Source organism: Protopterus annectens, chromosome 11.part0 (genome assembly GCF_019279795.1).
Source record: "Protopterus annectens isolate FY-2018-M chromosome 11.part0, PAN1.0, whole genome shotgun sequence".
Classification (NCBI taxonomy): Eukaryota; Metazoa; Chordata; order Ceratodontiformes; family Protopteridae; genus Protopterus; species Protopterus annectens.
This window is the reverse complement of record NC_056745.1, coordinates 330183482-330197766: the sequence shown is the minus strand read 5'-3', so window position 1 is coordinate 330197766 and position 14285 is coordinate 330183482. Positions and strand designations below refer to the sequence as shown.

Genomic DNA, 14285 nt, shown 5'->3' with positions numbered 1-14285 from the left:
TTTGATTGATGACAAAGAGAATGGTGGCAATTTTGAGAATAATAAACAGTGGTATGTAGATCTGCTAGTTTAGTAAAATTACAAATTTTATGTAGGGTTTTTGAAGGATGTTAGTTTTGTACAAATTTCCTACAAGGGTGAGATGTAGGGTATATTTTAGCATGAGGCAGGTACTTGATGTTGTAGTAGTTTAGTGAGATTCAGGAATGTCATAGGGGGTAAGTTTGTTTGAGCAATTTAATGACGTACATTTCAGTGTGTTTTAGGAACAGGCAAGAGAGAGAGAGAGATCAGATGAATATTTTAGTGTTTGTAGTTTCCTTCAGGGTAGTAGTGATGCCCATCTATATCACTGTTGCAGTATTCCTTATGTAAAGGATCTCCTACCAAGGATAGCCCAACGTCTGACCAGTATACTAAAGCCTTTAGTATTTACAGGCACTGTATGTCACCCATATGCTTCCTGCACAAGGCATAGGGTATAAAGGTGATGTACAGATGCACACACTACAGTTCATCTTTGCCGCCAGTCTGAATGCCATTATTGAACATAAGTCTGAACAGTAGTTACCAAGCTGATTTTCAGATAAGTACCCCATTTGGGTCTTCTTTATCCTTCTGTTTTATTTTTCGTGTTGTTGGTTTTATGTCATCCAGAAAGGGAAACATGTCAGTGTGGGGAGCAGGTTCCCCATAAAGATATTCATAACCAGTGTCTTTTCTGTCTGGGTGCTTCCCACGACCATACACAGTGTTCTGTTTGCCAGATGTTTGTCCTTAAGACACTATGTAGTTGCCTCTCTTCCTTGTCTATTGACCTTGGAAACCAACATGTTAAGCTGTTTGGCTCAAGGTGCTGTGGCAAAGTATTCCCATTCTGAAGGTTGGCCATTGGCCAAGAAATAGGCCAAAACAACTCAGGTCTGATACAGCTGCTGTCCAGCCTCCCCAGATGTCTCTTTCAAGGCTAGTGAAAGCCTTGATAATCGTACAGTCATGGCTTCTGATTCCTCTGCTGCAACCCCGTTGGAGGCTGGCATGGAGCCAACTTCTCTCCCATCCTCAGAGGCTTTACAAATTCAACTGATTATTTCTGAGGAATTAAGGGGGATTCTGCAGATCTTAGTGAGGGTGGAGATTTTTAGTACACTTATTGAGTGTTGACAAGGGTCTGACCCTCCCAGGGTTTTTCCTGCGGATTTCCCACAGAAAAAGAAACAGAAAACCAAGCATATTTCCCCAGCAGTTAAGGATCCCCAGCATGAATTGAAGGATTTTACTTAGGGTTTTTTTTAATGCTTTAATGGCTTTAAAGTCTCCACAGGGGTCTCTGTGCCTGCCTCCCCCAGTCCCTTCATTCCTCTTAAGATGCCTAGGGAGCAGGGTTCCAAACGTTATTAGCCTACTCTTCTCAGATCCCTTCCCCTTTGGACTGTGGTTCAGAGGAGGAGGATTGTATTAGTCCAGCTTTCCCCTTTAGAGGATACCTTATTTGAAGATGCTGTCTCCAGTATGAGACAGTTAAGTGGGATTGTTCTCAGGCTTCTGATATCCAGAAGAGGAGGTATGAGCTCCTTCAGATGAGTCTGTCAAGCCTTTTGCTGTTCCTCTAGTTCTGCCTGCCTTCCTGGATACCTTTTCAGCAGTGTCTGTAGCCTGTGATTCTCAGCCCCCAGCTCCTAACAGACCTGAAAGATTTTACAAGTTGCTTGATGGTTGTAAATTTCTGTATAAATAACCTTCTGCTGATCTTTCTGTGGTGTGTGTTTCCTCTGACAAACCCTCCAAGCTGTTGCCCTGTGCAAAGCTGCTTCTTTTAGATAAGGATGGTAGAGCATGGAAAGGCTTGGCAAAAAGGTCTGTACTGCTGCCACTTTGTCTTTTAGGACTGTTAATTACCAGACTTGTATGACCAGGTATGTGTTGTTCCTCCTTTCTCAAATTTCTCAGCTGATTTCTGACCTTTCAAATTCTGAAGGGAAGGCTTCAGCCCTTTCTTTGTTGGGTTCTACCTCTCAAGTTGCCCATCCCTCTAAGTGCAGTTATGATGCAGCTGATGCTTCAAGGGCTGCCTCATCATGTTCTATTATGAGACATTACCTTTTTCTTTGTCTTCAGTCTTTACCTGATGACATATTAAGGCCAAGTTATTGGATGCTCCTTTGGATAATAAAAATCGTTTTGGTACTGCTGCTGCTAAACTTTTTAAATCTCCCCAGGATAAAGGCAAATTCTTGTAGGAGATTAAACATATTTTTGTTTCTCCTATTCTCAATTTCAGAGGAATTATCCTCCTTAATCTGTTTTTATTTGCAGACAAGTCTGTCCTCTGCCCAAGGATAAACAAAAAGGTTCTAGACGTTTACCTCTAACTAAATCTACACTTACTCCTGTTTCTCAAAAACCTCCTTTTCAGGATAAGCTAGGTTTCATTTGACAATTTTTTCCCTTTTCCCTCAGCCAGGTTCTCTTGTCCCTTCCAAATTGGTTAAGGATCACAGCAGACTCTTGGTTCTGTCCATTATCCACCAAGGGTATGTCAAGGTTTGGAAATCTCTTCCTCCCTTTCTGGACATCCCTCAACCTTCTTGAGAACAGCTTCCTCTCTTCTCAGAGGTGCTTTGTTCTGTTTTGATCCATGGTACCATTCAGGCTGTGCCCCCTGCCCAGGAAGGGAAAGGATTTTATTCCAGAATATTTCTGGTTCCCAGAAAGGAAAACACCTGGAGACCAATTCTGGACCTTTCTCAGCTCAACAGCTTTTTCTAGGTCCTCTTCCTTTCAGACATTGTCTCTTGAAACTTTATTTCCTCTTATTCTTCCCCAGGCCTTCTGGTCTCTCTGGATCATAAGGATTCATACCTTCATATCTCCATCCATCCCCCTTTTCAGGAAATGTTTGCAGTTCTCTGTTACTTTCTTGCATATTTGTCCTTTGACCTCTCTACTTCCCCAAGGTTATTCACCAATTGCTTCACTACTGTCTTTTTTTTTTTTTTTGTTGGATGAGAGCAGTTAAGGTCTTTCCTTATTTGGATGATCTGCTTATTTAGACCTCGCCCCTCGAGGTTTTTCGTCAGAATCTCCAGTTTACTTATATCTCTGCTGCGGAGTCTGGGGTTCATCATAAACTTTCAAAAGTCAGTCTTGACTCCTTATCAAGATCATGTTTTTCTTGGTTGCAGGATCAGACCATCCCCATACTGGCATCTCTGCCTGCCACAAGTCCATGTCTCTTATTGCCTTTTGTTTAGTGTCGTATTCCTCCTGGATTCACTCTTGACCAGGGATCTTCTCAGAGTCCTCCAGTTTATGGCTACCAGCATTCGCATGCTGCCTCTAGCCATGCTTCATATGAGAAAATATCAGTGGTACCTCAAGTCAGTGAGCTTCAACATTGTCCTGCTCTGAACTCCCTCGTACCCTTTGTTGTCTCAAGCTCAAGCTTCGGTGGTGGATTCATCACCTTTCTCTCAACCTGAGGCTTCCTTTCAACTCTCCAGTCCCAACTCAGGAGCTGTTTACAGATGCCTCAGACAGGGAGTGGGGAGTTTCCTTTGGCTCTGTCAAGGTTCAGGGTCTCTGGCCTCCTCATTAGAGGTCAGACCACAACAACATCAAGGAGATGAGACCCTTGCTTCTACTTCTTCAGGCTTTTCATACCCTTTTTCATCCTGGGCCCATCAAAGTTTTCACAGACAATACCACAATGATATGGTATGTCAGTAAGAAAGGGAGTACAAGGTCCTACGTCCTTTGCTGGCTAGCTCTTTAGATCTGGGATCTAGCTGTCCAGTATCAAGTGACTCTTCAGGCTTTACTTTCCCTCAGAGCACAGTCTTGTGGCAGACCCTTTGAGCAGGTCCAGCACACAAGCTTACTAATGGATGCTTCACAGAGATGTGTTCTTGGACATTGCCCATACATGGGGTATTCCTCAGGTAGATCTTTTTGCCTCTTCTCTGAACAGACAACTTCCTCTTTTCTTTTCTAGAGTCACAAGTCATCTGGCTCGAGAAGTGGATGTCCTATCTTTTCCCTGGAAGGGAATGTTTCTGTGCGCCTTCCATCCCCTTCCCATGCTTTAGAGAGTCTTACACAAGATCAGGCAGAACTTTTCCTAATATTATTGGTGACTGTTTTTGCGCAGACAGCATTGGTTTCCCCCTTCTTTCTTATTTGGCCAGGTTCAGTCACCACAAGTTAACTCACCAGGTGGACCTTCTCAGACAAGACCAAAGGCTTCATACCCATCTTCACTTGTCAACTCTTCAACTGACGCTTTGGGTGATGGAGTTTTAATTCCTTTTGGGCACCTTTTTTCTGAGTACATCCCACAGGTCCTGCAGGAAGCCTCCTACCAGGAAGTCATATTTATCCAAATGGAAGAGATTTCCTGTCTGGTGCCTCTGTCTCCATTATGATCCTCTGTCTGTGGAGGTTCCTCTGGTTCTCTCTTATTTGTGTGATCTCTTCCACTCTGGGTTGGCATATTCTTCTGTTAAAGCTCACCTATCAGCAATATCTGCTTGTCTGCCCTTGAATCCTACTCTGGCCTTTAGGCAGGGTTGGGAGAGTGGCCTAATGGTTAAGGTGTTTGCCTTACAAACACAAGATGCAGGGTTTGAGTCTCACAAGGGATAAATGGCTAGGCTTAAAATGGCTTGCAAGGGCAGTTAGCTTAGTACTAACCTATGTACTATGTTTGAGGTCAAACAGTTTCTTAAAGGTGTCCTTCATATCAGGCCTCTCAGGAAGCCTATTTCATCTTCCCGGGACCTCAGTATTGTTCTTGAAAAATTGACTCGGGCTCCTTCTGAGCCTCCTGTTTCAGCTTCCTTGCAAAATTGTAATTGGAAGACTGTTCTTTTGGCTTTTACTTCGGCCAAGAGGGATTCTGAACTTCAAGCTCTCATGGCTATTCCTCCTTTCTTAGTTTTCTACAGGAACAAGGATGTCTCATTGTACTAATCCTTCTATGTCCAAGATGCTCAATTAATTTTCCCTTAATTGGTCTGTTTGTTTGCCTTCTGCCAGTGAGACGGTATTTCACAGCTTGGACTTGCATAGACAGCTTGGATATTATTTGGATAAAACTAAAGTTTTTTTTGCAAATCTGAGCAGATTTCTGTTTCTTTTCATCCCAGGTCTTTGTGTTTAGCTGTTTATAAGCAGACCATTTTTTCCCTGTTTTTTTAAAGCCATTTCTTTTTGTTGTTTGTTTCATGGCAATTGTCTTTCCTCTTCATTAAAGGCTCGGTCTACCAGAGCTGTTGCTTCATCTGGTGCTTTTTTCAAGTGGCTGGATACTATTTCCATCCTTGAGGCTGCTACTTGGTCTCCTCTCCATATCCTCCCAGAACTCCTCGAGCTTTCCCTTGTATAAGGAATACTGCAACAGTGATATGAACAGACATAGTACAGTTGTATAAAATCTTACTGTGAAGACTGGTGGAGAAGGGTGAAGGCTGCCAGCCTAGTCAAATAGAATTTGATACATAAATCTGTTGTTTGTAAATATAAATGTAAACTACAGGCTTGTTTTAAATGTAAAGAAATGCTGTTACAAAAATGTGGCAACAGTGCTCTCTACTGACCCAGTAAAAGCATGTGGTGGCCCTTTCAAGGGAACAGTGGGGCCGAATAGTCTAGATGAAGAAATTTTTTCTGTTGTAACTAAGAGTTAAATTGCTAGACTTAAACATGCAAATGTATTTTTATTGCTCTGTTCTTGACCAGCTGCAAGATAACAAAAGGGATATGTTAATAATATAAATGTAGTTAATGTGTCAGCCTGGGAACTCAATGAAGTGTAAAAAGATGATGTAATGTTTTATCAGAACTGCAATAGCAATTTAAACAGTGAGAAACGGAGATTATTTAGCATTTTGTCTTGATATCCAACTTATCAGCACTCTGCCTGTGTCTTAAGTAAGTTATTTTAGAAGTATGTTTTTTGTAGCAATAGCTAGGAATTAGAAAAAAGATTAGACTAAGTGTTTTCCTGTTATGTCAGAGCTGTACTACTGAATTATTTTAAGTTTCTGTGCGATCTCTGAACTCTTGAATAGCACTGTGGTGTAGTAGTATTGTCTTGTGTTTTTAGTATTTATTATTAAATATTTTTTAACCCTTTTCAACTGTGGCTGGTTATGTAGAGATAAATTAAGCTCTAGAGTATATTGCATATTTATAGAGTTTATTGTACAAGGCCACTCTAATAAGCCTTGATTGCTTAAGTTACACTACTATTGGATAATATTATTGCACAGTAATAATTGGATGCCTTTTTAAGGGCCTTTTGGTCTCTGATAATTATTAGCTGGTGGTGGCAAGAATTACTACCATATAGTCTGGGCATAGGGGCACAGCTGGAGAATCTGTCAGCCTTTCCCAGGAGTGTCTTTGAAGTTGTATAAATACTTCTCTCTTAGTGTGTATGTGTGTCAGCTACTTGGGCAGGGACATGAAGCACTGGTTGGACAGAGAGGGTACCGGAGGTTTTAGCTTGCCAGCTAGGCTGAGATCTGGACCCTATAGCTGTGCCAGTGGGGAGTCTTATTGGGGACCTGGGGAGCAAGGGAGCGACCAGCCCCAGACTGAGTGTGATCTCTGTGTGCTCTTAAGGGAAATTGCACTTTACTGTGTGCATTTGTTATCCTTTCCTCATATATGAGATACCCTCTCTGGTATTAGTGGTGATAATTGAGGCTCCTTGATTGCTGGGCCAGGGCACGGGCATCACACTTACCATAACAGTAGATGTTCTTCTCTTCATGGTTGCAGTATTCGTTCCCTCTTTTTTGCCCCCACTGCTGTAGCCTGTTCTCCTTCACCTCCTGGGCGAGAAGTTCTTCTGTCTTTTCTCTTTCTGGATGCACATGTTCCCCTTGGGCCTTTTCCGTTCTGAAGTGTGTGCATCTGTATGTCAACTTGATGCCCTATGCCTTGCATGGGCAGCATATATGTGGCGTATGGCGCCTATAAATACTAAAGGCTTTGGTATACTGGCCGGATGTTGGGCTATCCTTGGCAGGATAATCCCTTATATAAGTAATACTGCAACAGTGAAGAGAAGGGCATCTACCCTTATGGTAAGATTGTATACAACTGTATTTTACAGAGGTTAGAGAGTGCATGAGAGTGTTAAGGAAGCTTTTTGTACAAAACTACTATACTTAGATGACCATCACTGACTATGAGAAGCTATGAGTAAAGCCTTTGCTTGCCATTTTTCTGTCCTAAAATTAGTTTGTTGCCTTTTTGAAGATTCTGTCTCTTGGCCCAGCACTGTGCAAGGGTGGTGCCCAGGCAGACCTACTTTTATGAATAAACAAACAAGTGCATACTGGAAGAGCAGAAATGCATGCCAAGAGGTATACAACATCGACAAGAGTATTTGAAGCTTACCTTTTTGACATCTTTGTTTTCTTCTAGGTACCTGCTATCACATTAACGGCCAATATTGTTTGGTTTGCGGATATGTTCCTGAACAGCAAAGTACCTGCTGTAGCAAAGCTGCTGGACAAAAAGAGCTTTGCTGCAGTTAAAGCACAGAGGGAGAGTTTTCTACAGCAAAAGATTCAAACTCTCACCAGGTAGGTTGCTGTAGAATGATCATTACTGGAATTTGTTTGTAGGGTATGAATGGAGTTTTTATTTAAATGAAAGAACAAATTTAAGGCCACTTTCAACCATTATATCTGTGTGATGTAGCTGTCTCTTTCTCTTCACTGATATTAAGATTCTGTGTTCTTTATTAGTCATTCATGGGTTTGATAGAAAGGAAGCACCTTAAGCCCTGGAAATTTGTAGGTCTTATTTTATTCTGTGTCTTCACTGTTGGGGTAATCTGCCCTTGTAGTGGATCTGAACTGGCAACTTTACTACACTCACTGTAGTGCTTAAGCTCATCCCTTCTTTCATAATGCAGCTGTGCTCTCATAAACCCTCACATCTCATTTGCTACCTTATTTTCTCTGCAGCACCTGAGGATCACATCTGAAGCATAAGTCAGATAACTCTTAATTCTTGTCTTTTTCTTTCTTTTTGTATGGTTAGTCAGAGTCCTATTTTACTTCACTGATGTAATAATTTTTTACTATTCAGCAGTTTAAAAAAAATGGAGAAAGGTAGAGGAACAAATGAGGATCACTCCTCCATTTACATTCTTTAAGGTACAACCCCCCCCCATGAGACCTTGATTCCAATCTGCTTGGACTCATCTGCACCCAAGTCCTTGGTTTTAGTGCCTACTTGTGTTGAACCCTTTCTGACCTCTGATAGGTACCTGTGGAGGGATACTTCCATCAGTTGATACTCTCTGAGGAAATTGTTAATGTTTCTCAGCTGCTGTCCCCTTCTGCTTCTTCATTCAGGTCTTTCATGTCTGTCAAGAGTTTTGCCAACATCAAGAGGGATGTGGGCCTTTATCAAGGCACAAAAAGACTTTGGTGTCATCCCAACTCACTCTGTTTTCATAACAGATCAGATTGGCCTACAAGCCCTAGTCACTTCTGCTCCTTACCCAAAGTAGGACTTGATGCAAGTGGTTTTGGAGCTGATGACAATTCCAGTGTGTCCCTTAGTATCATTTGGATCCTATCCATAACTGCTGTAATTAAATCAAAAGGTGCTTCAGCAAAGTATTAGTTTAAGGGTGTGCACACTTGTACAACCCACTTATTGTACGTTTTTTAAATTTTTTATATTTTTTCACCTAAAAGATTTGTTTTTCAGTTGAATTGTACAGGTTATAGGTCACATTAAAGGTGGGAAAAGTTTTGAAATGATTTATTGTGTTCTCATTTTTTTATATCACAAAAACCTGGCATTTTAACAGGGATGTTTACCCTTTTTATGTTCACTGCAACTTGCAGACCCATCAGCCTTGCCTAATCATATACCCCTTCTTAACAGGGAGCCTAAGACACTATTGGGTCTTCAGAAGATCCCCCCCCACCACATCACCCAGAAGGTGTATGTGTGACAGGAGACTCATAGATTCCGCTATGGAATCTTACCCCAGGCAATGACCTTAATATAGGGGGGAGCTCCCCAAGTCTTCTCAAGGCTCTGGATTTGTGGACATTTTGGAATTGATGCATTAGAGGGGCCCCCTGACCTCCCTTCCCCAGATGAAGTATTATTTGATTTGTTTAAATCTGCCCTCTCTACTTCATGGATGATCACACAGATTGGCTGAATGATTGGCATGGAGTGGCAAGGCCCCATGCTTTTGAACCTCTACCCTGTAAGCCTTATAAATGCTTATGTTCATTCAAGGTCAGATTGCTCTATTTGGGGGATTGGTGTAATGGTTAAGGTGTTCACCTCACAGGCACAAGGTACAAGATCTGATTATCGCCTTTGAAAGAAAAATTGGCTAGGTTTAAAGTGACCCACAAAGGCAGCTGGCTTATTATCTACCCAAAAGAAAAAAATAAAGTAAAAGCCTTCTCGTGAATTCTGTTATTGTGGCCACAGACACCAGAAAAACTTGCTGAGGAAAGTTTCATGGTCCATCCCCATAATAAGGAGTCTAGAGTAATGGACCAAAGAGAGATGTGTGCCTTTGCCTCAGGAACTTTCCCTTTGTGTATTGAATTACATAACGCACGTGATGAGGTTCCAGAGTAACCTGAGAGAGTATGCACTTGACTCTGCAAAGATCTCTAACTGCATGCACCAGGAAACTATTTTTGACAGGTGACTAACATGCTGCCTGTTACCAACCTGTCCATGAGGCTACTTAATGAAGATGATGGTGTAGTCAGAGCAGCAGGCACCAATATGGCTGTGAGCCAACATGCCTGGCTGAGACTGTTCGGCTCTGCATACACCCTTAAGGCATTCTTTGCTAATGCTCCTAACGATTGGACCTCATTGTTCAGTCCCAAAGTTAAAGGGAAGTTGCTGAAAAGTGAGCAGGATAAGAAAACCTTATTTGCTGTTGGAAACTGCTTTGAGACCACACAAAGGTCATTTTCCAGGAACCAGAAGGGTTACTAAAGCACTCTGGTTTAGAAAAAATACACTGTCGTTTTCAGACAGGGATCTTATAGTGAGGGGGGACCTTTTAATGGTTACAGCTCTTGGGGCAAAGGGATTCCACAAAATCAGGGCTTCAGGGTACTTCCTCAGATACCCCCCCCCAGTGTCCCTGAAGACTTGCCTGACTGCTCCACTCTGGCGACAGTTGGTTGACTGTCTCTTCATCTGGAGTCATGGCTGCCCATCACACAAGACAAGTTGGGTGGAAGACTTCATATCCAAAGGCTTACACAGTCCCCTTCATGACAACTCCTAAGCAGTCATTCTCACTTCCCAACAAAATGCAGCAATTCAGGAGATCTCCCAGCTCCTTTTAAAAAGAGCCATCCAAAACATCCCACCAGACCAGAAAGAGGCTGGTATCTGTTCCAAATTATTTTTGTTCCAAAGAACAAAGGACCTCAGGCCCATAAAGAAGACAAAGTTTGTTTATGATTACAGTCAGTCGTTATGCTTATAAGGAGGTGACTGGTTGTTCTGTATAGGTCTTTAGGATGTTTTTCTTCAAATAAAGATTGCAAAGCCATCCAGAATTTAACTCCATTTCCAGTTTGGAGCCAGTCATTACTAGTTTTGAACATTGCCCTTCATTCTCACCAAAGTAGGCCCAAAGTAGGCAGTATACCAAGGGCTGGAGCCATACGTTGTTCCCAATCCTTCATTTTTTTTCGCAACCCTGTTTCTTTGGCTGTACTTACTTCACTATCAAGGTTTAGTTGGCATGTATATTCAGTTTTCCCCAAGGCTTCAATTCCACATCTTTAGCTTCCCAAAAAGTTTGCAAATCCTTTCTTAAATGGTTCTTTCTTCTGAGATCCTCGCTCAAGACACCCCTCCCTACCATTGAATCTGAACTTTGTCCTGGAGGCTTATACTCCTTCTCTATTTGAGCCTACTTCTTCTTAAGACCACCACCTCTACTGGAAGACTTTGGTGTTCATCATTCCCACTGCTTCAGTAGACTTTAGGCTATATGGATTGTGTCTTGCCCAAGACAAAACAACTGACCAGCTTCTAAAAGCTCTGGTTCCCTCCCACACTTTCACTCTGACTGCTGATTTGTCAACCTTGCGGAGGGGAAAATTAGGAGTCAGAGTGGAAAAATCAAGGTTTTATTGTTTTAAATTTAAGAAGTAGCATACTCCTCTTGAACTAAACAAATAAGAAGTAACCCTATAAACCACTGGGGGGGGGGGGGTCGGAATTGCAGCAGGGAGGAATTCAAACATATGCTGTTTACAGGTAAGCGCAACTTACGCGATTGTACTGTTTATCATTGTCACTGCTGCAATAGCCTAAAGGTTGTATGGGTTGCCATATCTTCAACCAGGAGAATTTCAGAAATTATATGCTCTGTCTTGCAAGCCACCATATAATTTTTTCACAAAGACAGATTTTCTCTCAAACCTTACCGTTCCTTTTTGCATAAGGTCACATCTGTCATCCTTGAATCCAAATATTCATCTTCCTGTTTTTTTTCCTAACCATTCCAGCAAATAATTTGAATTCCTTTCCTTGGGCATTCTTAAACAGCTTCTTTACTGCCTACATTCTGTAAAATAATTTTGCAAGGACAACCAACTTTTTATCTCCTGTTCCTCCAACAGATTGGATTCCAAAGTTTCCAAGATCACTCTGTCCATATGGTTTCAGAATGTATTATGCACATATATTCCATCAACAACATAATCCTTTTGTCAAAGCCTAAGGCCTATAGCAACTTCCATGGCTTTCTTCATAAATTCCTCTAATCATTTGTTCTGTAGTAATGTGGTCAGCAGTGGTTACCTTGCTCAAGCACTACACGTTGAACATAATATCTAGATCTTCCTTTAGTTCCACCGTCTTTTTGGGTACCCTGCCATGATGCCACCTAGGAGGATAAGTAGCTGGGGACTCTGTCCCATCAGCTGGATAACATAAGATACAGAAGTTATGTGCTTGCCATATTGCTGGCTCTTTGTTTTCCCATTCTGCCCACTTCAGCATCCCCCCCCCCTTACCCCTCTCCAAGTTATCACTTCATGGCTTCCAGACAGACCTGGTAAAAGTAAGCTTGAAGCCTGTTATTTATCTTTGTTTTACTTCACCAGCTGGAGGCATACATAATCTGAGAGTCTAAGAGAGAACTATTGCATTATAAGAGAAGGAGGAGCCGGAGGAGTGGAGTGAGCTGAGTAGCTCAAAATTTGCTGACTCAGATCCACCACAAGGGGATGGATTACCCAATGGTCAAGGTGGGCAGAGTGAGATAATGAATATCCAGCATTATGGTAAGTCCCTAACAACTGTTTACTCTTTTTGACCAAAGAACTGAAACATTTTTGTTTTGGTGCAGTCTGCATCTAACTCATACACACACAATAATCCCTCTCTAATGTTCTTCTTGTGAGAAACATTTCTCATTTTGAGACTTAAAAATTCCATGTTTCATGCTGTTCCACACCGAATGTCGCACATTCTTTTTTAAAACTTTCCTTAAATGTCCATGTTAAGTAATATTGAACCATGTTAATTCATCAAAAGTATATTTGGTACATATAAAGAAACGGTTGCAAACCATGCTGTGGGCTTGTTAGGTGAAGTTGTTAGCAAATGTTCCTCATTTTGAACATTTGCTCCATATTGAGTAGTAGTGTTCCACATTTTACAGATGGAAAGTTGTGCATGGAATTAATATTATTTTGTGAAATGGAATATGGAATGGTATTATTCAGTGCGCAGATTCTTCACACTTTTTTTTTGCCACTATAAGTCTTCAGAGCACTGAAATCTGCTGCTTAGCTTATCCTCCTGGAATACCTCACACAATCCTTCTCTGTAGTTCTATTTGCTCTTTGATCATGTGTGGCTCATTGCTTAAAAGTGCAAAACTTCTTTGCTATGTCATACCCAAATGATTTTATACTGGGAGGTCCTTCTGTAGTAAATGCAGGATTGATGCCAACAGGCATTAATTTTGGCATATAAAACTTTTGAAGTGTCTATAGTCTGTTCTCCATCTCATAATGTACTGCAAAGCATTTGCTGTCTAGATCTTCATTGCTGGCCTTCAGCTGTGATGATCAGAGTGTTCCCAGATTACCATTTTTTTTTCTTGTTGACAGAAAAAACTTTGATACTCCTTAGAGATGCACAGCTTTTTCATTTTGGATTATATATTTAGGAGTATTGCTTCTTCCACTCCCAAAGAGCATGCACTTGGACATTGCTACAGAGTTTCCACCACCTGATGTCAATATTGAGGAGACTGCGGGCACCCTGACATCCCTCCTAATAACCCTTAGCTTTGGGTAGGTAATAGACATGATGAGACAGAGTGGGGATTTGAACACTGCAAAAGACCCTGAAGTCTACCCAACATTTGTTGTGTATAGTCCATATTTTTTCGTGAACGTGTTCAAGATGGCTGCAAGTGTTTTTTGAAAACCATAATATAATTACCCCGGTGGCTAAAAGGGCAGAGCATCCTAGAGGATTCCACAACATTGCATAATAATTGCATAATAATTTTGGTTTCTGCAGCTGCCCTTCAGAATGTTTCATCTTTGCAGAACCCTGCAGTCCGTCTGCCAGATGAGTAGTCCAGAACAATGAGCTACTTGTGAGATCATGTATTCTGTATGTTTTGTGCACATAGTGGATAGTCAGAAAACTGTAGTCAATTAGATGTCTGAGGGACTTGACAAGGAATTTTTTTCCTAGCCATCAGTTGTCTAATATGATGAACTTCATGATGTGAGTCATAAAACACCTGTGTTAAAGGTCCATCCTGGGTCTTGGGATCCAAGGTTGAGTTAACTGCACGTGTGTCTCATGATCACAGAATTTAGTGAGGACAGTTAGATGTCATTTATAAACTCTCATTTCAAAGGACCTTCCTTCCTCCCTTCAACTCTGAGGTCAAGACTTACCAAGAGAACACAGAAAAGGCAGGCAAAACCCTAACTGCTAGTAATACCGAACACAGTACCTAGTAGCTCGAACAGAACAGACATCAGAACTGGTTGCCAAAAATAATCCACAGGCTCTCTCAGTAGTAACTAATATTTATTCCACAATGCACGAGCGTAGAAGACACACGTCACGAATAACTGATAAATCCAATAATGTAGGTTAAGCGCTTTCATCTGTCCTAGCCAGACTTCTTCAGAACCATCAATCAACATAAATGACAACATTTTATACCTTCATTTGGCGCCAAAATTTTGTCAATTAATTAATTCATTCTG

The 14285-nt window shown here is 41.5% G+C and overlaps 1 protein-coding gene across 1 annotated transcript in view; it reads left to right on the top strand.

Annotated features, from left to right (window-relative positions):
* WASHC4 (WASH complex subunit 4) overlaps positions 1–14285 on the top strand; it is a 1952913-nt gene that overhangs the window by 736432 nt on the left and 1202196 nt on the right. The window contains exon 17 of the mRNA XM_044087827.1: positions 7438–7598. Within this exon, the coding sequence (XP_043943762.1) occupies positions 7438–7598 (161 nt within the window). The remainder of the gene's footprint in view (positions 1–7437; positions 7599–14285) is intronic.